At 41.8% G+C, this 27796-nt stretch overlaps 1 protein-coding gene across 3 annotated transcripts; it reads left to right on the plus strand.

Moving 5' to 3' along the window:
* The first annotated feature begins 490 nt into the window (after positions 1 to 490).
* Positions 491 to 27639, plus strand: PLA2G12B (phospholipase A2 group XIIB). 3 transcript variants are annotated; one of them, XM_025396725.1, is made up of 4 exons: positions 491 to 835; positions 12658 to 12746; positions 14044 to 14209; positions 27091 to 27639. In XM_025396725.1, the coding sequence occupies exons 1-4, from the start codon at positions 625 to 627 to the stop codon at positions 27210 to 27212; spliced, it is 588 nt and encodes a 195-aa protein (XP_025252510.1). In that variant the 5' UTR covers positions 491 to 624; the 3' UTR covers positions 27213 to 27639. The 3 variants fall into 3 exon arrangements, with proteins under 3 accessions (XP_025252510.1, XP_025252511.1, XP_025252512.1); XM_025396726.1 differs by having other exon boundaries at positions 27094 to 27639; XM_025396727.1 differs by lacking the exon at positions 12658 to 12746.
* Positions 27640 to 27796: the final 157 nt, after the last annotated feature.

Below are 27796 nucleotides of genomic sequence, written 5' to 3' on the forward strand. Positions count from 1 at the left end.
TGAGTCTGAGAGCCATGTGGGTTCCAAAGCAGAAGCCGGGGTCTCACATCTGAACTTCTACTTAACACACACTTGGTACAAACTCTGACAATATTGTGACCCTTGGTAAAGTGACTATTAACCCCTATCACTGGGGCTTTCCTGAGCCCTTTACACATCCTCCTGACTCTCCTTGGAGACTGTGTAGGTAGCTAGCTGGCTGAGGGGTGCGACTAGGACCTTCAGGCAAGCTCTTCTACCAAGAGGCTGGCCCTGAAGAGCCACACTTGTAACTGATCAATAGGTTAACAAGCTGGTGGGGGTAGAACTCCGAATGCTTCACCGTTTCTGCGTCCTCGAAGTTGGTCAACATCTCCCTCCTCCAGGGTGGCAGAATCCACTTTGAAGTGTTCTCTCTCCCTGGCCCTCCCACTCCCTAACCTTTGCCCTCTTTCTAATTGCCCTGATCTCATCCCAACCTCCGTAGCTATGTTTAAAGTCCACCTCTGGGGAACAGACAGATTGAATGTTCCAGATAATCCCTTTCCCAGTCCTGCCTGACATCTGGGTAGGGGGTTTGTCCCTGGACTTCTGGGACACTGGCTGGGGTTTGAGGAGAGAAGCCAGTACCTACCTGGCTGCAGGATGAAGCTGGCCAGTGGCTTCTTGGTTTTGTGGCTCAGCCTTGGGGTTGGCCTGGCTCAGAGTGACACGAGCCCTGATGCGGAGGAGTCCTATTCAGACTGGGGCCTTCGGCACCTCCGGGGAAGCTTTGAATCTGTCAACAGCTACTTCGATTCTTTTCTGGAGCTGCTGGGAGGGAAGAATGGAGTCTGTCAGTACAGGTGCCGATATGGTGAGTGTGCGTTTTCTCTTTCTGTGAAAACTGTCGCTGGTGGACCCATGGGCAGCCCCAGAGAGGCCACGATCTGTCTTGGACTTTTTCCTGTTAACCATTTAGAGCTGTCAGATTTAGCAGATAAAAATGTAGGACACCCAGTGAAATGTGAAATCCAAATGAACAACAAATAAGTCATTAGTATAAGTATATCCAGTGAAATATCCTGACAAATTCTTAGTTATCTCAAACTCACATTTCACTGAGCTTCCTGTATTGTATCTGGGTAACCTTCCCTGGGCCATTTTATGAGTTTGTTGTGAGGCTGTTCTTAGGAAAAGGGTACCTGGGGTGGGAAGAAGGAGGGTGGGTGTGAGAGGTCTCTGTGAGGAGTTCCCAGGGATGAAAACTGAAGCTGAACATGCAGAGGAAAATCTGCCACGGGACAAAACCGCCTCTTCAGTTGCTCTGTGCTCAGCTTGGAAACAAATTGTCCCTCCCCGCTGCTGCAGTTCACACCGTCCTCCCAGCTCTCGGTCCCTGACTGCCATCAATTTATTGGACTTTCCCAGGGGAGCTGTCCCTGCCTGCGGCCTCGGCAATGACAGGCCTGCTGTGGAGAGAAAGGGTTCGTGGCTCACCAGGGATCCCAAGGGCTGTCCCCTGGGCTTGGCGCCAGATGTAGAATTGTGAGCTGGCAGGAGCACTTCCCCTACCTTGCCTGAGTAGGACTGGGGTACACAGGATCTACGGTGCACACCTGACTGCCGGCACGGAGTCCCTGGCACCAGTGCTTCCTTCACTGGGCCCTGGAAATTAATGTAATGGGAACAAAATGTGGAGCCCCAGGCCCTGAAGCTGGGTAGCACCTTGTAATTGCCAATGCGCATGAAAGCATGCACAGTCTCAGGTCATGGGTAGCATTAGTTTTATGGTTTAATTAGTCAACTATCTCATCATGGGATTAGAAATGAAAATGGTCAGTTTAGCCTAACAGGAAAAAATATTTGAGAAATATTTTCTCCAAATAACAGAGAAAAAGTCCGCTTTCAAGAGATGCACAAAAAAACTACAAACTTCCCGGACTCACCCCATAAGTCTCTCTATTCGTTTTTGAGTAGGGAAAATCGCTTCCTTATACACTAACAGTGACTAGGAGGTAATGGTTAATCATTGCATCAGGACCCAAAGTTTTGCAGCATAGATGGTTTAACCATCTATAGTTAAAATCTATGGTTTAACCATCTATGCTGCAGCTTCTTTGTGAAAGCTTCACAGAGAAAAATGCCTGGTCTGTTAGGACCCACCTGGCCCTGAAACCGTGTATTTGGCCAAGGCAGTTAGACCAATGCAGAGGCCTTGCCACTGGATTATGCTCACCTCGTTTGCACAGATGGAGCAGGGAAGGGGTTGACTCACTTCAGACATTGGAATCAACACAGGTGTTTTCCTTCCTAAAGGCAACACAAGACTAATATCTGTGGTTCAGCAAAGAGGTAACAGCAGGAATTTTTATTAGGAAATCAAGAACCAAACCCTCTTCTTCCTTCTCTAGCAAAACAGCATTAAAAGACTTCAGCAAATTTTAGTTGCAGAGCCTCTGGCTGGGCAGGGTGGACGCCAGCAGCAACTGGTGGGGGGTGGGAAGAGTAAATAGAGAGAAGAGGAAGGCAAATAACTCTCCTCACTTTGTGTAAAACGGCCTGCTCAATGAGAGGCCTGAAAAACACTTAGAAAAATAGGGGACTACGCCTCCTTACCTTGGAACCCAGTGGAGCCAAAAACCTGTCGGCTGTGCCCAAGAGTACAAAATATCTTCTCAAATTGATTGTGAATCGAGCAATCTTTGGAACAGACAACGCCTACTAACGAGTCTGCGCTTTTGTAGTTTGCTCTGTGACGCAGCTCTCATGCACCGTGCTTGTTTTGTAAGCAGTGATTCTCAAACTCGCCTGTGCATTGAAGCCCCTGGAGGGCTGATTTAAATAGGTCGCCGGGCCCCACTCCAGGTGTTTCTGATTAGTAAGAGTTTCTGGGCTTAGGAGATCCTCCTGCCTCAGCCTCTCAGTTAGCTTGGGCTACAAGTATGCGCCACCATGCCCAGATAATGTTGTAACTTTTTGTAGAGAAGGGAGTCTCACCATCTTACCCAGGCTGGTCTCCAACTCCGGGGTTCCAGCAATCCTCCCAACTTGGCCTCCCAAATTGCTGGGATTATAGGCGTGAGCCACAGCACCAGCCAGATCTTACCTTTGATAGGTACTAACTACTATTTAAAACAGCGGCTTTCTAACTTGGGTACACTTCAGATCACCTGAGGGGCTTTAACAACACTTGGCACCAAATCAATTAAATCAAAATTTCTGTGGTTTGGTCCCAGACATCAGTAGTTTAACGTTTTTCCCAGGTGATTGCAAAGCACAGCCGAGGTAAAGGAATGCCATTCTATGATGTCATTCTTAGAGAACTTCAGCCCACAGGTTAAATTATGCAGGCAGATAAAACTGTGTATGTATCCTGGTAGCCCACGATAGCATGTCAACATTGTTTTCCATGCTTCTCGTATCTAAAGTAATTTGTTCTCATGCCAACACACAAAATCTGTACTTGTCAAACAAGTGGGCTATAAATATGACAAGATCCAGCGTGTGTCAATGGCATACCTAGCACAGCTGTCATTAAGGAGTCTGTACCAGCCGGGCGTGGTGGCTCAAGCCTGTAATGCCAGCACTTTGGGAGGCCGAGGTGGGCAGATCATGAGGTCAAGAGATCGAGACCATCCTGGCTAACATGGTGAGACTCTGTCTCTACTAAAAACACACACAAAAAATAGCCGGGCATGGTGGCGGGCGCCTGTAGTCCCAGCTACTCGGGAGGCTGAGGCAGAAGAATGGTGTGAACCTGGGAGGTGGAGCTTGCAGTGAGCCGAGATTGTGCCACTGCACTCCAGCCTGGGCGACAGAGCGAGACTCCGTCTGAAAAAAAAAAAACAAAAAAAAACCACTCTGTACCAATGCAAACAAGATTTCCTTGAGAATTGTTTCCAAAATGTAGATACCCTTTTCCATCTCCAGAGATTCTGATGCAGTAGGCCTGTGGAGGGACCTTGGAACTGCACTTTTTTTTTTTTTTTTTTGAGACAGAGTCTCACTCTATCACCCAGGCTGGAATGCACCACCACCATGCCCAGCTAATTTTTTGTATTTTTAGTAGAGACGGGGTTTCATTGTGAGCTAGGATGGTCTCGATCTTCTGATCTCGTGATCCGCCCCCCTCGGCCTCCCAAAGTGCTGGGATTACAGATGTGAGCCACCTCGCCTGGCTGGAACTGCACTTTTAATGGGTAGTCTTTGAACCAGACTTTGAGAAATAAGCATGGTAATGGAAAAATCGTGGATTTGAATTTAGGGAAAAATATCCCATTGCTGGTGACCTTGGGTGAGTTATCTGACTCTCTCAACCTTAGTTTCCTCAAATATGTAAAAATAGTGTTACTAATACCCACCTTGCAAAGGTGTTGTGAGAATTAAAGATAATATACATAAAGAATCAGTAGTATATAGAGAGCATAGTAGGTACCAAACAAATTTTATAAACGTTATGAGAAAGACAGTCTAGTGAACAGGTTAATTGCATTCAGATTCTTCCAGTTCTCTTTCAACATAAAAATGAAAAATCCCAGAAATCCCAGTGGCTGGACAACAGCCTCTCAGCTTCTGGAAGAAGTCCCTCGAGGGAACAATGACTGGAGAGTTACCTGCCTCACGAAGGTCTCTGGAGCTGGGTCAATGGAGCAGAGTTTCTATGATGATGCTGTTCACGCTTTCACACTTTAATAAAAGATCCTGAAAATGAATTTCTTCCTGGATTTAGTTCCAAGAGTAAAAGTATCTTAAAAGTTTCTTTAACCATCAGTTTATTGTAATCCCAGCACTTTGGGAGGCTGAGGCAGGTGGATCATTTGAAGTCAGGAGTTTGAGACCAGCCTGGCCAACATGGTGAAACCCCATCTGTACTAAAAATACAAAAATTAGCTGGGTGTGGTGGCGCGACCTGTAATCCTAGCTACTTGGGAGGCTGAGGCAGGAGAATCACTTGAACCCGGGAGGCGGAGGTTGCAGTGAGCCGAGATCACGCCATTGCACTCCAGCCTGGGCAACAGAGCGAGATTAAGTTTCAAAAATAAACAAATAAATAAAAATAAATATCGGTCTATTTTTTAAAGAGAATTTTTATCTGACGTTTTACAGCAAAATTTTATAAACCTGTGAGTTTGTATCTTTTTCCAGGGAAATAACTCACAGACTTCATCAGATTCTCCAGGGGATCCAGAGCCCAAAAAATGAAAACAGCCACTGGCTTAGAGGCAAACAGACTATTCTTGTTTTTGGGTGACTGACCTCCTAGTCTGCTGGGGACTCAGGGAGTAGGGGAGATGCTCCTGGGATGTGGGACTTTCAGTACTAACACTGGGATAGTACCAGGCAAACCAGGACAAGTTGGTCACCCTACCTTTTGCAGTAACTTAATCTGTTTTCGCAACTGAAATACAGAGTTCTTCTCTTCAGGAGAATTGCCTCTGTCCTGCTGTGTTCCGTTGATGTATTAGTCATGTTGCATCTGAGTGTTTCTGGGAGGAAGGAAGACATACTTTTCTTTCTTTTTTTTTTCTGGAATTTTGTTTTTCTTGAGATGGAGTCTCCCTCTGTCACCCAGGCTGGAGTGCAGTGGCACCATCTCGGCTCTCTGCAGTCTCCACCTTCTGGGTTCAAGTGATTCTCCTGCCTCAGCCTCCTGGTGTAGCTGGGATTACAGGCATGCGCCACCACGCCCAGCTACTTTGTATTTTTAGTAGTGACGGGCTTTCACCATGTTGTCCAGGCTGGTCTCGAACTCATGACCTCAGGTGATCCCCCTGCTGGGCTTCCTAAAGTGCTGGGATTACAGGTGTGAGCCACCGCTCCCTGCCTGGAAATTATTTTTTCTCACGTTTAAGACAGCTAGTCGGGGTTGTTGATGAAGCCATGCCTATAATAGTTTAGTAAATACTCTTATTATTCATTTGGTATCATTATCTGTTCTTTATAACAATACAACATTAATAGAAAAATCATACTATTAAGTGGAAAATTGTAAAACAAATGACAAAGACACAATATGTATACTACAAAAAGGTTCTTACGAACTGTGAAGAAATAGGCGAAAGGTCTAAAAGAAAAATGAGCAAAGAATGGAAATAGGCAATTGACAGAAAAGAAAAACTAAATGGTTTGCATACAAATAATATGGTTGAATTCAGTATTGATCAGGGGCCTACAAATTAAAGTAACAATGAGATGCCACTTTTAGCCAACAGAGTGGCAAAATTTAAAAGAAGAGTGATAAGAACTATTGCTGCCAGACAGGAAAAAATCACTCCCGTGAATTTCTTTTGGAAATATAAATGTTAATCCTTTTTTAATGTTGATTTTTAAGTTCTGGGGTACATGTGCAGGATGTGCAGTTTGGTTACACAGGCAAATGTGTGCCACAGTGGTTTGCTGCAGATGTACCTTTCAATAAAGCGTACTCACTCCCTGCTAGCACCTCCCGGGGAACCAGCTGGGTGGAGAGGATGGACGCACCCTCCCGGGAAGGCAAAACTCTTGCCCTGGGACACAAAGCCCTGAAAGTTTGTGCTGCTCTTTCCAGTGAGAGATAAAAGGGTGGGCTCAGGAGGCAGTGTCCACCACTGGCAGGCAGAGCTCTTGGATTCTTGGCTAACTCTTCTCAATCTCCCTCCAGTTTGTCTTTTAAGACTTTTATGGTATTTCACTTTATTCAGAAGCTTTTAAGTTTTATAAGATCAAATCTGTCAGTCTCTTTCTTTATGGCTTCTGAATTTTATGTCTTGATTAGAAAACCATCCTCACATCAAGATTAGAACAGTATTCTGCTGTTTTTTTCTGTGAAAGCAGCCATAGCTAAATCATGAGTGCGGCTGTGTTCCAATAAAACGTTTTTTATGAACACTAAAATGTGAATTTGAACAGGATCAAGTTGTCGGCCTCTCACTCCTATAAACAGCTCCAGCCAGGAAATAAAACATCTGTGGATATGATACATTATTAATGCCTAGACTTAAAACATCAACCATAAGCTCCTCAAATGATAATTTGAGGATATGGTATTCTTGAATGATTTCTGTTTCTGCCTAGACTGAAACCATTACCTTTTGTCTTAGAACTTATACTTTCAGCTTCATTTCTAAACAGAATTTCTGAAGTTAACATAAAACATTAAATAAAATAAAAATAACCATCATCAGCTGCAGGCTGGATAGGAATTCCATTCCGGTATCTTTCAAACTAGAATAGCAGAGTTTTATCTTCTGTGAGTTATCAAGGGCAAAAAGGCAGAGGGTAACCCAAAAAACCGAGCCAAGTCTGTAGCGAATGTCCTTTTCAGCAAAGTTGTGAAAAAGATGTTTCATTCTCTGGCTAGGCGTGGTGGCTCACGCCTGTAACCTTGGCACTTTGGGAGGCCGAGGAGGGCAGATCACTTAAGGTCAGGCGTTCAAGACTAGCCTGGACAACATGGCGAAACCCTGTCTCTACTAAAAATACAAAAACTTAGCCAGGCGTGGTGGCAGGCACCTGTAATCCCAGCTACTCCGGAGGCTGAGGCAGGAGAATGGCTTGAACCCAGGAGGTGGAGGTTGCAGTGAGCTGAGATGCTGTCTTGAATGTGGGGCCACCATGATGAGACTAGTGTCCTCGTAAGAAGAGAAAGAGAAAGAAGAGAAGACAAGGCCATCTGCAAGCCGGGAAGAAGGCCCTCACCAGACATGGAATGCACTGGCATCCTGATCTTGGAATTCCCAGCCCTCAGCACTGTGAGGAATAAATTTCTGCTGTGTAAGCCATCCAGTCTATGGTATTTTTGTTATAGCATCCAAACTGCCTGAGACAGGGAATGACTGCTGAATGGGCACAAGGTCTACCTTGGGGGTGATGAAAATGTTTTTGAACTAGATAAAGGTGATGGTTGTACAATATTGTGAATATATTTAACTGCACACTTTAAGATGGTTAATTTTATGTTATCTGAATTTCACCTCAATAAGAAAAAGAAGGCTGGGTGCTGTGGCTCATGCCTGTAATCTCAGCCCTTTGGAAAGCCAAGATGGGTGGATAGCTTCAGTCTGGGAATTCAAGACTAGCTTGGGCAACATAGCAAAACCCCATCTCCACAAAAAAATACAAAAATTAGTCAGGTGCAGTGATAGCACTTGTAGTCCCAGCTACTAGGGAGGCTGAGGTGGGAGGCTTGCTTGGGCCTGGGAGATCGAGGCTGTAGTGTGCCAAGATCACACCACTGCACTCCAGCCTGGGTGACAGAGTGAGAGACCTTGTCTCAAAAAATAAAAGAAAAAAAGAAAATGAAAAGAGGCAGGGCACAGTGACTCATGCTTGAAATTCTAGCAGCTCATTAAGCTGAGGTTGGAGAGCTGCTTGTGCCTAGGAGTTTAAGACCAGCCTGGGCAACATAGCAAGACCCCATCTCTATAAAAAAATTTACGAGTTAGCCATGCACGATGGCATGCACCTGCAGTCATAGCTACGTGGACAGCTGAGGCAGGAGGATCACTTGAACCAGGGAGCTTGAAGCTGCAGTGAGCTATGATTGTGCCACTGCACTCCAACCTGGGTGACACAGCGAGACCCCATCTCTTAAAAAAGAAGAGGAAGAAGAAGAAAAAACAAATAGTTACACCATCAAAAAAGTGAAAAGACAACCCATACAATGGGAGAAAATATTTGCATATTTGACAAGGCACTTGCTTCCAAAATACATAAAGAACACTTACAACTCAACAGTAAAAAGATAAATAACTCAATTACAGAGTGGGTAGAGGCTTTAAAAAGACATTTTCCAAAAGAATTTATATGAATGGCCAATAAGCACATAAAAAGATGCTCAACATAATCATTAGAGAAATGCAAATCATAACTACCGTGAAACACCACCTCACTCCCGCCAAGATGGCTACAATAAAAAAGACAGACAATAGCTAGTGTTAGTGAGGATGTGGAGAAACTGGAACCCTCACGCATTGCTGGTGGGAATGTGGTGCAGTCACTTTGGAAAACAGTGTGGCAATTCCTTAGAATGTTCAACAGAGTTACCATATGACCCAGCAATCCTATTCTTATGGAGAAATGAAACACATGTCCACACAAAAACCTGTCTACAAATATTAGTAGCAGTATTATTCATAATAGCTAAAGGGTGAAAACAGCGCAAATGTCTATTAACTGATGAATGGGTAAACAAAATATGGTATGCCTATACGATGGAAGGTTTTTCTGGCAATAAAAAGAACTTAAGTACTGATACATACTACAACATGTATGAAACCAGAAAACATTATGCTAAGTGAAAGAAGCCAGACACTAAAGGCCACCTGTTGTATGATTTAATTCATGTGAAGGAGTTGCCTAGGGCTGGGGGTAGGGAGATGGGAGTGGTGACTAATGGGTACAGGGTTTCTTTTTGAGATTATAATGTTCTAAAATTAGATTATGGTGTTGACTGGACAACTCTGTGGATATGCCAAAACCATTGAATCGTACACATTAAATGAGTGAATGTATATGATATATGAATTATAGCTCAATAAAGCTGTCATAGAAAAAAATATAACAAAGAGATTAAAATCATAATGGCAGGCCAGGCAAGGTGGCTCACACCTGTAATCCCAGCACTTTGGGAGGCCAAGGTGGGTGGATCACTTGAGGCCAGGAGTTCGAGACCAGCCTGGCCAACATAGTGAAACCCCATGTCTACTAAAAATACAAAAAGTAGCTGGGTGTGATGGTGTGCACCTGTAACCCCAGCTACTCAGGAGGCTGAGGCAGAAGAATCACTTGAACTTGGGAGGCAGAGACTGCAGTGAGCCAAGATTGCACCACTGCACTCCAGTCTGGGCGACAGAGTGAGATTCCGTCTCAACAACAACAAAAAAAATCATAATGGCAACTGAAACAGTTATATATTATTGAGCAACAAGGTACCTCAAAACTTAGCAGCTTACAGTAGCAAAGATTATATCACACAGTTGCTAAGGGTCGGGGATCCTGGAGTGGCTTTGCTGGGCAATTCTGGCTCAGTTTCTCGTAAGGTTGAGGTCATGTTGCCCAGCTGATGCTGCCATCTCTGGAGATTCAGCTGGGGCTGGAGGATCTCTTGTTAAATTCATGTGGCTATTGGCAGGAGGTTTTAGTTCTTTGCCAGATGGGTCTTTCCATGGGACTGTTCATGACGTAACTTCCCCTAGAGTGAACGGTGAGAGAGGGAGAGTAAGAGAGCCCAAGACAGAAATCGTGGTCTTTTATAGCTTAGTCTTAGGAGGAACACACCTCCACATCTGCAGTATTCTCTTGGTCACACAGACCACTCCTGGGACTACATACAAGGAGGTGAATACCAGGAGGTGGGCATCATTGGAAGTCATCTTGGACCACAATGTTATAACCACATGTATCACAGCAACAAATACCCAAAGTGTGGCAGAAACTGCTTAGTGTCCCCTAATATCCATTCTTCCTCTTTTCTACAGTATCAAGCCCCTCCTTCCACATTTTAGCTGGGCTCATGGCTGCCCACTTCATCTTCTAGCCCACCTTTGCAACCAGATTTTGCCATTTGATTAAGGTCTGGCCAGAGGGAAGTATGAGGAAGTGACGGGTATAACATTCTGGAGTGTGTTTACTGAAGAGAGGGGCTGGACGCTTCCAACTCCTCCCGTCCTGTTACAGGTAATATGGATGTTGGCTGAAGCGCCATCTTAGACCACGAGAGCCAGGGCTACACTCTACAGCTGGTAGAGTAGAAAGCTGGAAGCAGCCTGGGTTCCAGGAAAGTGCCGATTTACTATACCAGAGGCATGAGTCTTAGCTCCAGATTTTTATGAGATATTCCATCTTGTTTAAGGATCTGAATAATATAGGTATATAGAAAGTATAATACACATATGGAGAAAATTGCAGTGCTCTGTTGAATGACATACAGGAAGACATAAGTAAACAGAGAACTATACTGTGTCTGTATTTGGGAAGACTGAGTATCCTAAGAAAGGCAGCTGTCTCCAAATCTATACATTCGATGGATTTTTCAATAAAACTCTTGACCATCTTTCTTGCAGAATTTACTAAGTTGGTTCTACAAATTCAAAAAAATTGCAAAGTTCTTTGTGAGAGTAAAGGTCCAAGCATAATCAAGACAATTTTGCAGAATGATACAAAGTAAGGGCTTTAAAATATAAACTTAGTGTCTAAAAGTTAAAACAGAATGATGAGTGCAAAGAGGCTTCAACAGCACCCTAAACCTGTACTTTAACTGTCACATTTAATTAAAAAACAAAAAACATTTATAGCAAGTTTGGCAAATGTTAACATTTATTATGTTTGTGCATTTGGTACGAGTTGTTTGTTTCTCTGACTTTTCAACAGTTTTGAGATATTTCATAATACGAAATAATTAATACCTGGTAGGAGAAGATTGAAGGAAGGAAGGAAGGAAGGAAGGAAGGAAGGAAGGAAGGAAGGAAAGAAAGAAAGAAAGAAAGAAAGAAAGAAAGAAAGAAAGAAAGAAGGAAAGAAAGAAAGAAAGAAAGAGAAAGTCTTATGCCTTACTCTAAGGTCTTGTATCTCCTAAAAAGAGGCAGAGATGTGGTGAAGGAGCATGGGTTTTGGAGACAAACAGGAAATCTGACTTTATATCCTATTTCCCCCACTTTTTCTATGATGTTAGGCAAGTCATGTGACTTTTTAGCCCGAGTTTCTTATCTGGATAATGGGACAAAATACCCACTGCAGATGGCTGTCCTGAGGTCATGTCAGGTCAAGGTTATCTTTACCTGTGGGCACTGCCGTCGATGTAACTGATAAAGCTTCTCTCTACACATTTGAAAGATCATAAAAAACAGAAATTCAAAGCTGTTCAGATCATTTCTGCTTACTTCTATGAAATAAATGCCTAAGATATCACATCGGGGTGATTTCTTTGCTCTTTGCTCAATCATGCTCTAGGTTTATGGAATCTTGCTTGAATTTCCTGCAAGTTAAAACCCTTTTATGGTGTTGTTACAACTCCGATTCTTTAAGTGTGTGATCAAGCTGTGTTCTGCTTGTTCTTTGAGTGGTGTATGGTCTTGCAGTGGTTAAGGAATGAGGAAACTTGAGCTTTAGTTGGGTTTTGCCATGGCCCTTATCTTCAAGGTTATGCATTTAAAAAACATTAGAAATGTCAGTAAAGAAGTGCTCACTGAGTGCGGTGGCTCACGCCTGTAATCCCAGCACTTTGGGAGGCCGAGGCAGGTGGATCACTTGAGGTCAGGAGTTCGAGACCAATCTGGCCAACATGGTGAAACCCTGTCTCTTCTAAAATTACAAAAATTAGCTGGGCATGGTGGCACATGCCTGTAATCCCAGCTACTTGGGAGGCTGAGGCGAGAATTGCTTGAACTCAGGAGGCAGAGGTTGCAATAAGCCAAGATCACACCACTGTACTCCAGCCTGGGTGAGAGAGAGAGAACCTGTCTCAAAAAAAAAAAAAAAAAAAAAAAAAAAAAACAAAACTCATGAGATTTTTTTGAGATTAGGAGAAAAAGTCAAAGTCGTCTGAAAGTCATTATTCTTCTGTGACATCATCATCATCATCACCTGATTTGGATGTGAGGAACAGTGACTTTTAAAGAAAAAGTGAAATATGCTTTTAGAAAATTTTCATTTGATGAATGTTCCCAAATGCTTGATTTCTAAATATTTCTTCTTGCTTTCCTTTCTTCCTCCTGCAAGGAAAGGCACCGATGCCCAGACCTGGCTACAAGCCCCAAGAGCCCAACGGCTGCGGCTCCTATTTCCTGGGTCTCAAGGTACCAGAAAGTGTATGTACTGCCAGCATTACCTTCTTGGTTGATTGGTTCTGACTGAGAGCAATCCTAGAGTTATCCTTGATGGAAGTGATTGTTTCTGGAAAAAAGTTGAGCAATACAATTAAGTATTTTAAGGATATGAGGGAGAGAATTTTCAAAGAAGATATGTGATTTCCTTTTCCCAGGGACAGCTATCTCTCAGATAAACCCTTGGTAGTGGATCAGAACTTTGAAATCACCACTGAAAATGTCAGCTGAAACTTAGGACATCACGACATAACTTAATTTGAGATAGATCTGACAGGTTTGACTTATTGAAATTAGTGGACCATTCCAGTGATATGCCAGAGCCAGCTGGTGCTGGCCAGTGAGAGCTGATTGTTACATATCATCATGACTTTTGCAAGCAGCTGACTTCATGTTAGTAGTGCCAAACTGGCTATGTTTGGAGTGCTGACATCGTAGAAATCTGCAAACACACAAACATACCCCATGCCCTGCTAATTTTTGTATTTTTGGTAGAAACGGGGTTTCACCATGTTGGCCAGGGTGGTCTCGAACTCCTGACCTCAAGTGATCCACCCACCTCGGCCTCCCAAAGGTGACTGGGATTATAGTCATGAGCCACCACGCCCAGACACATGTGGCATTTTATGAACTTAGTTACACAGTTTATGCCACTACATTTACAGTTGTTTATAGGATGCTTAGTAAGCATGGGTGTGTGTGAGATGTTGTGGTTTAACTACAGCCCTCTTGTGATCAGGAGCTGTGTGTTCTATACCCACTCTACTTTCCAACACATCCACACACACTCACACACACACACCTTTAAAATAGTGCTGTCTGGGATGCTGGTGATCTCTTGATGAACTGAGGCTGAATTTTTTTATACTTCTTAGCCGTAGAATCCTTTGCTCACACAAAATCTCACATGGGAATGTTAAGTGTTAATTAATTTAGAAGCCCTGTGGCTCTGCTCTCTTGACTACCCTTCCAGTCTCTATTTTCATTACTGTAAGCTGCCTCTGAATTGTAAAATTACTAACATCTAAAAAAAAAAAAAAAAAAAAAGGTGAAAAATGGGCCAGAATCGCTTATTGAACTAATAACTAAGTAACAATGAAAACTTGTAATCCTGTGACTGTTGGCATTTTACTGAGTCATTGATGTTTCTGAATTGATCGGGATATGCAATAGAAATGTGAGAACCGGCTAGTTAATAACAAGGTGGGCAAGGTTGCCTAAGGTCCTTAGTCTAAACGTGGCATTTCTTCCCCTTCTTTTCCCTTCCTTCCCTTTTCCCCAGATGGACTTGGGCATTCCAGCAATGACCAAGTGCTGCAACCAGCTGGACGTCTGCTATGACACGTGCGGTGCCAACAAATATCGCTGCGATGCAAAATTCCGATGGTGTCTCCACTCCATCTGCTCTGACCTTAAGCGGAGTCTGGGCTTTGTCTCCAAAGTGGAAGGTAGGTATCTCAATGGCATGTACAGTGCACAGGGAGTTTTGTTCCTGTTTTCACACTGAGATATAGCCAGAACCCCTTGACTCAAAGAGATCATCAGAGCTAACTGAATATTCTTGACGGAACACTGTGGCTGAGCAAGAAATGGTGAAGGAAAGATTCTGGGCACTCCTTCACTAAAGTTCTTGCTGTCCTGCCCGCAAGCTGCTGGCACCACTCCTGAAGGTAAACGACTACACCAAAGCCTTCCCAGAAAAAATAAAAATCTATCATTTAAGGCTGGAGAAGGAATTGCCCAACTGGCTTGGATTATCCATTCCACTGTTAAATAATTTTCCATATCAGGAATTATTCCTTATAGGACCGCTTGGTTTGGCTTAAGCCTTTTTTGTTTGTTTGTTTTGTTTTCAGTCAGGGTAGGAATTCAAGAAACCTTTTCTGTGTAAAGATCTCTATACACTTGAGGACAATTATTTTATTTAAAAATTTAAACAAATTTTTTGAGACAGAATCTCATTCCGTCACCCAGGCTGGAGTGCAGTGGTGTGATTTTGGCTCACTACAACCTCTGTTTCCGGGTTCAAGTGATTCCTGTGCCTCAGCCTCCCATGTAGCAGGGATTATAGGCATGTGCCACCATGCCCAGCTGATTTTTGTATTTTTAGTAGAGATGGGGGGTCTCGCCATGTCGCCCAGGCTGGCCTCGAACTCCTGAACTCAAGTGATCTGCCTGCCTCAGCCTCCCAAAGTGCTGGGATTACGGGCGTGAGCCACCATGCCCAGCAAGGATAGTTATTTTAAACAACTGCTTTGCTACCTAGTTTCTAGCACTGACTATTTCTTTTTCCTAATTTACTTAGGAAGTTTTTACTCTCTCAGTTTCTGAAGCCAGGATATTGTATCCAGGTGTGAATTAGCATTTTCTATTTTTAGAAGACAAGAGTTGAAATGCAGGCTGATAAAGAGCTGGCTCCACACCACAGACAGTGTCTGCAGCAGAGAGAATTTTGGATCTTTTCATAGATCAATGTCTAGAGTGCAGTCTGGAGGTGAAGGTGTGAGGGCTTGGAAATGTGAATAATTCAGTGTGCCCTATGAAAGGGAGTATCATCCTATTTTGTTTCTACAGAGGATGAAAAAGTGCCTGCTGCTAATCTATGGTCAGGTCAAGTTACTTTCTGCAAGCAATGTCCTATTGATTCATTCTCCCAAGTATCTCTTTCATATCTCAATTGCCTGGTTACTGCAAATTAACCCAGTCTCTGTGTCCCATCTAATTGATGGTCACCATTGGGACCAGATATGCCACACAAATCTGATCATCTTGACCCCCTGTGTAAATCATTCAATACATTCCTCCTTATGGATTAAATCCAGACTCCTCAGTATGCCGTACATGGCCCTTTCTGATTCAGCCCTAGCCTTCCTCTCCACCATCATCTTGGGCATTCCTGGTCTCTCTCCTGACTCCTGCCTCAGTGGGCTCAGAACTGTCCCTTCGTAGATTCTACAAAAAGAGTGTTTCCAACCTGGTGAATCAAAACACAGGTTCCATTCTGTGAGATGAATCCACACATCATAAAGCACTTTCGCAGATAGCTTGTTTCTAATTTTTTTTTTTTTTTTTTTTTTGTACGTTACTCGATTTTTCCTTATAGGCTTCAATGGTCTCAGAAATACCCCTTCTTAGATTCTACAAAAAGAGTATTTCGAACCTGGTGAATCAAAACACAGGTTCCTTTCTGTAAGATGAGTCCACACATCACAAAGCATTTTCAGATAGCTTGCTTCTAGTTTTTATCGTGGGATATTAGATGTTTTTCTTATAGCCCTCAATGGGCTGAGAAATGTCCCTTTGTAGATTCTACAAAAAGCGTGTTTCCAACCTGGTGAATCAAAACACAGGTTCCGTTCTGTGAGATGAATCCACCCATCATACAGCATTTTCAAAGATTGCTTATTTCTCATTTTTATCACAGAATATTCTATTTTTCCTTATGGGCCTCAGTAGGCTCAGAAATGTCCCTTCGTAGATTCTGCACAGAGTGTTTCCAACCTGGTGAATAAACTACTTGGGTAGATGGCCCATTCCTTTCTGCCCCTGTGTGAAACGCACTAATCATTCATTTTTTGTTGTTGTTGAAACAGATTTATTAAGTTACAATTCACACACGATACAATTCACTCATTTAAATGCTTTTAAATATGTTCACAGAATTATGCAGTCAATCCCACAGTCAATTTTAGAACATATTCATCACCCTGAAAAGAAACCCCAGGGCTCTTAACAGTCTCTCCCCAAACTCCCCCTGCCCAGCTTGAGGAAATCACGAACCTACTTTCTACCTCTAGAACTGCCTGTTCTGGACATTTAGTATAAATGGAATCATATAATATATGGTTTTCTGTGACTGACTTACTTTACTTGGCAAGCTTTATCCATGTTGTAGAATGTATCAGTATTCCATTCCTTTTTATTGCTAAATAATATTCCATTGTATGGCTGTATTGTATTTTCTTTTTTTTTTTTTCTTTTTTAATTCTACTTTAAGTTCTAGGGTACGTGTGCACAACGTGCAGGTTTGTTACATATGTATACATGTGCCATGTTGGTGTACTGCACCCATTAACCCGTGATTTACATTAGGTATATCTCCTAATGCTATCCCTCCCCCATTCCTCCACCCCACGACAGGCCCTGGTGTGTGATGTTCCCCACACTGTGTCCAAGTGTTCTCATTGTTCAATTCTCAACTATGAGTGAGACCATGCGGTGTTTGGTTTTCTGTCCTTGTGATAGTTTGCTGAGAATGATGGTTTCCAGCTTCATCCATGTCCCTACAAAGGACATGAACTCATCCTTTTTATGGATGCATAGTATTCCATGGTGTATATGTGCCACATTTTCTTAATCCAGTCTATCATTGATGGACATTTGGGTTGGTTCCAAGTCTTTGCTATTGTGAATAGTGCTGCAATAAACATACGTGTGCATGTGTCTTTATAGTACCATGACTTACAATCCTTTGGGTGTATACCCAGTAATGGGATGGCTGGGCCAAATGGTATTTCTAGTTGTAGATCCTTGAGGAATTGCCACACTGTCTTCCACAATGATTGAACTGGTTTACAGTCCCAACAACAATGTATAAGTGTTTCTATTTCTCCACATCCTCTCCAGCACCTGTTGTTTCCTGACTTTTTAATGATCGCCATTCTAACTAGTGTGAGATGGTATCTCATTGTGGTTTTGATTTGCATTTCTCTGATGACCAGTGATGATGAGCATTTTTTCATGTGTCTGTTGGCTGCATAAATGTCTTCTTTTGAGAAGTGTATGTTTATATCCTTCGCCCACTTTTTGATGGAGTTGTTTGATTTTTTCTTGTAAATTTGTTTGAGTTCTTTGTAGATTCTGGATATTAGCCCATTGTCAGATGGGTAGATTGTAAAAATTTTCTCCCATTCTGTAGGTTGCCTGTTCACTCTGCTGGTAGTTTCTTTTGCTGTGCAGAAGCTCTTTAGTTTAATTAGATCCCATTTGTCAATTTTGGCTTTTGTTGCCATTGCTTTTGGTGTTTCAGTCATGAAGCCCTTGCCCATGCCTATGTCCTGAATGGGATTGCCTAGGTTGTCTTCTAGGGTTTTTATGGTTTTAGGTCTAACATTTAAGTCTTTAATCTATGTTGAATTAATATTTGTATAAGGTGTAAGGAAGGGATCCAGTTTCAGCTTTCTACATATGGCTAGCAAGTTTTCCCAGCACCATTTATTAAATAGGGAATCCTTTCCCATTTCTTGTTTTTGTCAGGTTTGTCAAAGATCAGATGGGTGTAGATGAGGCCTCTGTTCTGAGGCCTCTGTTCTGTTCCATTGGTCTATATCTCTGTTTTGGTACCAGTACCATGCTGTTTTGGTTACTGTAGCCTTGTAGTATAGTTTGAAGTCAGGTAGCATGATGCCTCCAACTTTGTTCTTTTGGCTTAGGATTGTCTTGGCAATGTGGGCTCTTTTTTGGTTCCATATGAACTTTAAAGTAGTTTTTTCCAATTCTGTGAAGAAAGTCATTGGTAGCTTGATGGGGATGACCTTGAATCTATAAATTACCTTGGGCAGAATGGCCATTTTCATGATATTGATTCTTCCTATCCATGAGCATGGAATGTTCTTCCATTTGTTTGTGTCCTCTTTTATTTCATTGAGCAGTGGTTTGTAGTTCTCCTTGAAGAGGTCCTTCGCATCCCTTGTAAGTTGGATTCTTAGGTATTTTATTCTCTTTGAAGCAATTGTGAATGGGAGTTCACTCATGATTTGGCTCTCTGTTTGTCTGTTATTGGTGTATAGGAATGTGTGTGATTTTTGCATATTGATTTTGTATCTGTAGGCTTTGCAGAAGTTGCATATCAGCTTAAGGAGATTTTGGGCTGAGACCATGGGGTTTTCTAAATATACAATCATGTCATCTGCAAACAGGGACAATTTGACTTCCTCTTTTCCTAACTGAATACCCTTTATTTCTTTTCTTGCCTGATTGCCCTGGCCAGAACTTCCAACACTATGTTGAATAGGATTGGTGAGAGAGGGCATCCCTGCCTTGGGCCAGTTTTCAAAGGGAATGCTTCCAGTTTTTGCCCATTCAGTATTATATTGGCTGTGGGTTTGTCATAAATAGCTCTTATTATTTTGAGATATGTTCCATCAATACTAGTTTATTGAGAGTTTTTAGCGTGAAGGGCTGATGAATTTTGTTGAAGGTCTTTTCTGCGTCTATTGAGATAATCATGTGGTTTTTGTCTTTGGTTCTGTTTATATGATGGATTACATTTATTGATTTGCGTTTGTTGAACCAGCCTTGCATCCCAGGGATGAAGCCAACTTGTTCGTGGTGGATAAGCTTTTTGATGTGCTGCTGGATTTGGTTTGCCAGTATTTTATTGAGGATTTTCGCATCGATGTTCATCAGGGATATTGGTCTAAAATTCTTTTTTTGTTGTGTCTCTGCCAGGCTTTGGTATCAGGATGATATTGGCCTCATAAAATGAGTGAGGGAGGATTCCCTCTTTTTCTATTGATTGGAATAGTTTCAGAAGGGATGGTACCACCTCCTCTTTGTACCTCTGGTAGAATTCAGCTGTGAATACATCTGGTCCTGGACTTTTTTCAGTTGGTAGGCTATTAATTATTGCCTCAATTTCAGAGCCTGATATTGGTCTATTCAGAGATTCAACCTCTTCCTGGTTTAGTCTTGGGAGGGTGTATGTGCAGGAATTTATTCATTTCTTCTTCATTTTCTAGTTTATTTGCGTAGAGGTGTTTATAGTATTCTCTGATGGTAGTTTGTATTTCTGTGGGATCAGTGGTGATGTTCCCTTTATCATTTTTTTATTGCATCTATTTGATTCTTCTCTCTTTTCTGCTTCATTAGTCTTGCTAGTGGTCTATCAATTTTGTTGATCTTTTCAAAAAACTAGCTCCTGGATTCATTGATTTTTTTGAAGGGTTTTTTGTGTCCCTATTTCCTTCAGTTCTGCTCTGATCTTAGTTATTTCTTGCTTTCTGCTAGCTTTTCAATGTGTTTGCTCTTTCTTCTCTAGTTCTTTTAATTGTGATGTTAGGGTGTCAATTTTAGATCTTTCCTGCTTTCTCTTGTGGGCATTTAGTGCTTTAAATTTCCCTCTACACACTGCTTTAAACGTGTCACAGAGATTCTGGTATGTTGTGTCTTTGTTCTCATTGTTTTCAAAGAACATCTTTATTTCTGCCTTCATTTCATTATGTACCCAGTAGTCATTCAGGAGCAGGTTATTCAGTTTCCAAGTAGTTGAGTGGTTTTGAGTGAGTTTCTTAATCCTGAGTTCTAGTTTGATTGCACTGTGTTCTGAGAGACAGTTTGTTATAATTTCTGTTCTTTTACATTTGCTGAGGAGTATTTTACTTCCAACTATGTGGTCAATTGTGGAATAAGTGCGATGTGGTGCTGAGAAGAATGTATATTCTGTTGATTTGGGGTGGAGAGTTCTGTAGATGTCTATTAGGTCTGCTTGGTGTAGAGCTGAGTTCAAGTCCTGGATATCCTTGTTAACTTTCTGTCTTGTTGGTCTGTCTAATGTTGACAGTGGGGTGTTAAAGTCTCCCATTATTATTGTGTGGGAGTCTAAGTCTCTTTGTAGGTCTCTAAGGACTTGCTTTATGAATCTGGGTGCTCCTCTATTGGGTGCAGTTATATTTAGGATAGTTAGATCTTCTTGTTGAATTGATCCCTTTACCATTATGTAATGGCCTTCTTTGTCTCTTTTGATCTTTGTTGGTTTAAAGTCTGTTTTATCAGAGACTAGGATTGCAACCCCTGCTTTTTTCTTTTTTGTTTTCCATTTGCTTGGTAGATCTTCCTCCATCCCTTTATTTTGAGCCTATGTGTGTCTCTGCACGTGAGATGAGTCTCCTGAATACAGCACACTGATGAGTCTTGACTCTTTATCCAATTTGCCAGTCTGTGTCTTTTAATTGGAGCATTTAGCCTATTTACATTTAAGGTTAATATTGTCATATGTGAATTTGATCCCGTCATTATGATGTTCGCTGGTTATTTTGCTCGTTAGTTGATGCAGTTTCTTCGTAGCATCAATAGTCTTTACAATTTGGCATGTTCTTGCAGTGGCTGGCACTGGTTTTTCCTTTCCACATTTAGTGCTTCCTTTAGGAGCTCTTGTAAGGCAAGCCAGGTGGTGACAAAATCTCTCAGCATTTGCTTGTCTGTAAAGGATTTTATTTCTCCTTCACTTATGAAGCTTAATTTGGCTGGATATGAAATTCTGGGTTGAAATTCTTTTCTTTAAGAATGTTGAATATTGGCCCCACTCTCTTCTGGCTTGTAGGGTTTCTGCCAAGAGATCCACTGTTAGTCTGATGGGCTTCCCTTTGTTTTGTGGGTAACCCGACCTTTCTCTCTGGCTGCCCTTAACATTTTTTCCTTCATTTCAACTTTGGTGAATCTGACAATTATGTGTCTTGGAGTTGCTCTTCTCGAGGAGTATCTTTATGGCATTCTCTGTATTTCCTGAATTCGAATGTTGGCCTGCCTTGCTAGGTTGACCTGCCTTGCTAAGTTCTCCTGGATAATATCCTGAAGAGTGTTTTCCAACTTGGTTCTATTCTCCCCATCACTTTCAGATATACCAATCAAACGTAGATTTGGTCTTTTCACATAGTCACATATTTCTTGGAGGCTTTGTTCATTTGTTTTTACTCTTTTTTCTCTAAACTTCTCGCTTCATTTCATTAATTTGATCTTCAATCACTGATACCCTTTCTTCCACTTGATTGAATTGGCTACTGAAGCTTGTGCATGCGTCATGTAGTTCTCATGCCATGGTTTTCAACTCTATCAGGTGGTTTAAGGTCTTCTCTATGCTGTTTATTCTAGTTAGCCATTCGTCTATTCTTTTTTCAAGGTTTTTAGCTTCTTTGCGATGGGTTCAAACATCCTCCTTTAGCTTGGAGAAGTTTGTTATTACTGATCGTCTGAAGCCTTCTTCTCTCAACTCGTCAAAATCATTCTCCGTTCAGCTTTGTTCCATTGCTGGTGAGGAACTGCATTCCTTTGGAGGAGAAGAGGCTCTCTGATGTTTAGAATTTTCAGCTTTTCTGCTCTGGTTTCTCCCTACCTGTGTAGTTTTATCTACCTTTGGTCTTTGATGATGGTGACCTACAGATGGGGTTTTGGTGTGGATGTCCTTTGTTTGTTAGTTTTCCTTCTAACAGTCAGGACCCTCAGCTGCAGGTCTGTTGGAGTTGGCTGGAGGTCCACTCCAGACCCTGTTTGCCTGGGTATCACCAGCGGAGGCTGCAGAACAGCAAATACTGCAGAACGGCAAATGTTCCTGCCTGATCCTTCCTCTGGAAGCTTCATCTCAGAGGGGCACCCAGCTGTATGAGGTGTCTGTCGGCCCTTACTGGGAGGTGTCTCCCAGTTAGGCTACTCGGGGGTCAGGGACCCACTTGTGGAGGCAATCTGTCCATTCTCAGATCTCAAACTCCATGCTGGGAGAACCACTACTCTCTTCAAAGCTGTCAGACAGGGATGTTTAAGTCTGCAGAAGTTTCTGCTGCCTTTTATTCAGTTATGCCCTGCCCCCAGAGGTGGAGTCTACAGAGGCAGGCAGGCCTCCTTGTGCTCCAGTGGGCTCCACCCAGTTCGAGCTTCCCAGCAGCTTTGTTTACCTACTCAAGCCTCAGCAATGGTGACGTCCCTCCCCCAGCCTCGCTGCCCCCTTGCAGTTTGATCTCAGACTGCTGTGCTAGTGGTGAGCGAGGCTCCGTGGGCATGGGACCCTCTGAGCTGGGCGCAGGATATAATGTGGTATGCTTTTTGCTAAGACCATTGAAAAAGTGCAGTATTAGGGTTGGAGTGTCCTGATTTTCCAGGTACCGTCTGTCACAGCTTCCTTTGGCAAGGAAAGGGAATACCCTGACCCCTTGCGCTTCCCGGGTGAGGCGATGCTTCGGCTCACACTCCGTGGGCTGCACCCACTGTCCAACAAACCCCAGTGAGATAAACCTGGTACCTCAGTTGGAAATGCAGTTGGAAATGCAGAAATCACCCATCTTCTGTATCGCTCATGCTGGGAGCTGTAGACTGGAGCTGTTACTATTTGGCCATCTTGGAACCTCCCTCAACATATTTTCTTTATCCATTCATCAATTGATGGACATTTGTGTTGTTTCTACCCTCTGGCTATTATGAATAATACTGCTATGAACATTTATGCACAAATTTTTGTGGAAACATATTTTTAAATTTCTTTTGGGTATGTATCTAGGAGAGGAATTGCTAGGTTAAATGGTAACTCTATGTTTAACATTTTGAAAAGCTGCCAAACTGTTTTCCAAAGTGGCCACACCATTTTGCATTCTCACCAGCAAATTGTGAAGGCTCAGGCTCTTCCACATCCTCACCAACATTTGTCATTATCTGTCTTTTTAATTATAGACCCTACTCCCTGTGAAGCTGTATCTCATGGTGATTTTAATTTGCATTTCCCTGACAGTTACTGATGTTGGGCATCTTTTTAAGTGCTTCTTGGCCATTGCATATATACTTGGATGTCTATTAGGATTCTTTGTCTCTTTTTAAATTGTGTTGTCTTTTAATTATTGAATTGTAAGAGTTCTTTATATATTCAAGTCCTTTATCAGATATATGATTAGCAAACATTTTCTCCCCCCTTTTTTTGTTTTTTTCCCCTTACTTTCTTGATGGTATTATTTGTAGCACAGAAGTTTCAAATTCTAAGTCCAATTTATCTATTTTTTAATCTGTTCTTTTGTCATTTGTACTTTTGGTGTCATATGTAGTAATGCTTTGCCTAACCCAAGGTCACAAAGATTTACTCATGTTTTCTTCTAAGAGTTTCATTGTTGTAGCTCTTAACATTTAGGTCTGTGATTCATTTTGAATTAATATTTGTATATGGTGTAAGAAAAAGGTCCAATTTCATTCTTTTCTATGTGGATATTCAGTTGTTCTGGCACCGTTTGTTGAAAAGACTATTCTTTCCTACATTAAATTATCTTTGCACCCTTGTCAAAAATCAATTGACCATAAAGGTTAAGATTTATTTCTAGACGCTCAGTTCTATTCCACTGATCTATGTCAGGACCATGCTGTCTGTTACTGTTGTTATGCAGTAAATTTTGAAATCAAGATGTGTTCTTAAACTGTGTACTTTTTTGTCAAAACTATTTTGGACATTCTGGATCCCTCACATTTCCATATGAATTTTAGGAACTGTTAGTCAATTTCTCCAAGGAATGGCAGCTAGAATTTTGAGAGGGTTATCATTGAATCTATAGATCAATTTGAGAATATTGCCATCTTAACAAAATTATATTTATATCAATGTCCTTTCCATTTATTTAGGTCTTCTTTATTTCAACAATGTGTTTATAGCTTTCACAGTACAAATCTTGGACTTCTGTTAAATTTATTCCTAAGTATTTTACTCTTTTTAATGCTATTGAAATGTAATTGTATTTAAATTTTATTTTCAGATCATTTACTAATAATGTATAGAAATACATTTGATTTTTGTACATTGATCTTATATCCTGCAACACAGCTGAAATAACTCCTTAGTTCTAATTGATTTTTTTCATGGATTCCATAGGTTTTTCTATATATAAGATAATGCCATCTGCTTTTCATCTTCCTTTACAATTTGGATTTTTAAAATTTTTTTCTCTTGCCTAATTGCCCTGGCTAGAGCTTCCAATATAACATTGAATAGAAGTGTTGTGAGTGGACATTCTTGTCTTGTTTCTGATCTTAGAGTAAAAGCATTTCATTTTTCACTATTGAGCATGATTGTTAGCTATGGCTGTCTCTAGATGGGCTTTATCAGGTTGTGGGAGTTCTCCTCTTTTCCCAGTTTGTTGAGTGTTTTTTGTTTTTTTTTTTTAAATTCTTCTTCTTCTTCTTCTTCTTCTTTTTGTTTTCCTGAGACAGAGTTTCACTCTTATGCCCAGGCTGGAGTGAAGCGGTATGATCTCAGCTCACTGCAACCTCCGCACCCCGGGTTCAAGTGATTCTCCTGCCTCAGCCTCCTGAGTAGCTGGGATTACAGGTGCCCGCCACCATGCCTGGCTAATTTTTGTATTTTTAGTAGAGACAGTGTTTCACCATGTTGGCCAGGCTGTTCTGGAACTCCTGACCTCAGGTGCTCCACCCGCCTTGGCCTCCCAAAGTGTTAGGATTAAAGGCGTGAGCCACTGCGTCTGGCTGAATGTTTTTATCATGAAAAAGTGTTGGATGTTTTCAAATGTTTTTTCTGCATCTATTGAGATGATCATGTGGTATTTGTTCTATATTCTATTGATGTAGTGTATCATATTAATTGATTTTAGTATAGTTTAGCATTATTGGGCTAAATCCCACTTAGTCATGATGTAAACCTTTTTATATGTTGCTGGATTCAGTTTACTAGTATTTTGTTAAGGATTTTGCATCTATAGTCACAAGAGATACTAGTCTATAGTTTGTTATTTTTGTGATGTCTTTGGTTTTGGTATCAGAGTAATATTGACCTCGTAAAATGAGTTGGGCAATGATCCCTTCTCTCCTAATTTTTTAAAAAGTTTAGAAAGGATTGATATTAATTCTTTAAATGTTTGGTAAAATTCCTCAGTAAAGCCAAGTAGAACTGGATTTCTTTGGGGAAGTTTTTAATTACTAAATCACCAGCTTGGGTTAGTAATTGTATTTGTATACACTAACAATCTATTCATATTTTCTATTCTTCTTGAGTCAGTTTCAGCAGTTCATGTCTTTCTACAAACTTGTCCATTCCATCCAAGTTATCCACATTTTTTGGCATGTAGTTATTCATAGTATTCCCTTATAATCCTTTTTATTTTTATTTTTTTGAGACGGAATCTCACTGTGTAGCCCAGGCTGGAGTGCAGTGGTGCGATCTTGGCTCACTGCAATCTCTGCCCCCGGGTTCACGCCATTCTCCTGCCTCAGCCTCCCGAGTAGCTGAGACTACAGGCGCCCGCCACCACACCCTGCTAATTTTTTGTATTTTTCGTAGAGACAGGGTTTCACTGTGTTAGCCTAGAGGGTCTCGTTAGCCAAGAGGTCTCCTGGCCTCCGATCTGCCCGCTTCAGCCTCCCAAAGTGCTGAGATTACAGGCGTGAGCTACTGTGCCTGGCCCTAATCCTTTTTATTTCTGTAAGATTGTTGGTGACATTTCTCTCTTATTCCTGAATTTGGTAATTTGAATCCTCTCTTTTTTTCTTGGTTAGTCTAGCTAAAAGTTTGTCAACATTTTTTATCTTTTCAATGAACCAACTTAAAAAATTTGATATATCATTCACATACCATAAAATATACCCTTCACTTCAGTGGTTTTTGTATATTCACAGAATTGTACAACCATCACCACAATCTAATTCTAGAACATTTTCATTAGTCCCAAAAGAAACCCTGTAGCCATTAACAGTCATTACTCATTACCTTCCCAACCCCACCCCAGCCCTAGACAATCACTGTTTTACTCTCCGTATGGATTGCCTATTCTGAAAATTTCATATAAACGGAATCATACAATATGTGGCCTTTTGTGTCCGGCTTCTTTTGCTTAACATAATGTTTTCAAGATTCATCCATGTTTTAGTATGCATCAGTACTTCGTTTTCCTGACCATTCTTGAAGTTTAAACTTAGATATATTACTTCCCCTAAGATACCTCCCCTAATAACCCTTGCTGCGAAGGGATAGAGACCCTTTCTGTGGGCTCCCATACCACCTTGGGGTTATTTTCATCATGAAGTAGTGTAGCTATCTGTTTACCTGTCCACCTCTTTATCCAAACTGTGGAGTCCTTAAGTTGAGGATGTTGCCTTTTGTCTCTGTATCCTTGGCTCCTAAGACAGTGGCTAACGAACATATCCAACACATGCAAATGTTTTTCCATCAGCGAATGGTTGTTCATCCAATACCTGAACAGTGAAAACTCTAGGCGAGATTGGGTGTGTTCCGGGTGGTATGTCCATAGATGGGAAAGCTATGGAAAACATAAAAGAGGGAGTCTTCTGCAAAAAACATTCTCCACGGAGTGAGCACGGTGGTGTGGGAGGTTCTGGTTGCTCACCATTGTTTTGACCAAGGGCCCACATGCGAGGGCACCTCCAGGTGTCTTCTGCTTTACTGGATTGGGTGGGAGCTTTTCTGAGAATGCTCTCTGAAATGTATGCTCTTCCTTTGAATTCTGTATTTGGATTACTGTCTCTACTTTCCTCTGGGTATCATGTCATCTCTGGAAATACAGTTCCTCTTCAAAATTACTCAATGTTAACCTTTCTGTCCCTCTTCATCTTTTTCAAGTAGCCTGTGATTCCCTGGTTGACACTGTGTTCAACACCGTGTGGACTTTGGGCTGCCGCCCCTTTATGAATAGTCAGCGGGCAGCTTGCATCTGTGCAGAGGAGGAGAAGGAAGAGTTATGAGGAAGAAGTGATTCCTTCCTGGTTTTGAGTGACACCACAGCTGTCAGCCTTCGAGATGTCAATCGAGTCAGCGTGACTCGTTCGTTCTTCCAACAGTTTGGACACCACAAAGCAGGAGAAAGGAAACATTTTTCTACACCTGGAAAGTGAGTCCTATCTTTTGAGGAAAATTGAAAAAAACATGGAGTGGTTTGAAGGCTACTCTTCATTTAAGACTGCTCTCCCCAGCCAAGACACATTGCCTGGAAATTCAGTTCTTAGCTTAAAGACTAAAATGCAAGAAAACCCTGCAATTCCTGGACCTGACAATTATTTTCATGAGTGAAATTGTGGGGAGTACAGGCATTTGGGAGGCAATGACTTTCTGCTGGCCCATGTTTCAGTTGCCAGTAAGCATCTCACATTTAATAAAGTGTACTTTTTAGAACATTTGGATAGAGATGAATGAATTCCATTATCACCAATATGCTTCCATTTCACTTAGAAGAGACCAAAACCCAACCTGGTAAGTTCCACCGATGACCACAGTTATTCCCACTGATGCTAATAAGAGAAAACAGGTGGGCAGGTTCAGAGGCTTACCT

This window comes from Theropithecus gelada, chromosome 9 (assembly GCF_003255815.1).
Source record: "Theropithecus gelada isolate Dixy chromosome 9, Tgel_1.0, whole genome shotgun sequence".
NCBI classification, from domain to species: domain Eukaryota; kingdom Metazoa; phylum Chordata; class Mammalia; order Primates; family Cercopithecidae; genus Theropithecus; species Theropithecus gelada.

Bases quoted from the DNA above. Each gene is read 5' to 3' on its own strand.
- PLA2G12B (XM_025396725.1), top strand. From the start codon at position 625: ATGAAGCTGGCCAGTGGCTTCTTGGTTTTGTGGCTCAGCCTTGGGGTT. The intron at 836-12,657 runs GTGAGTGTGCGT...TCCTCCTGCAAG, and splicing joins TCAGTACAGGTGCCGATATG to GAAAGGCACCGATGCCCAGA. The intron at 12,747-14,043 runs GTATGTACTGCC...CCTTTTCCCCAG, and splicing joins GTCTCAAGGTACCAGAAAGT to ATGGACTTGGGCATTCCAGC.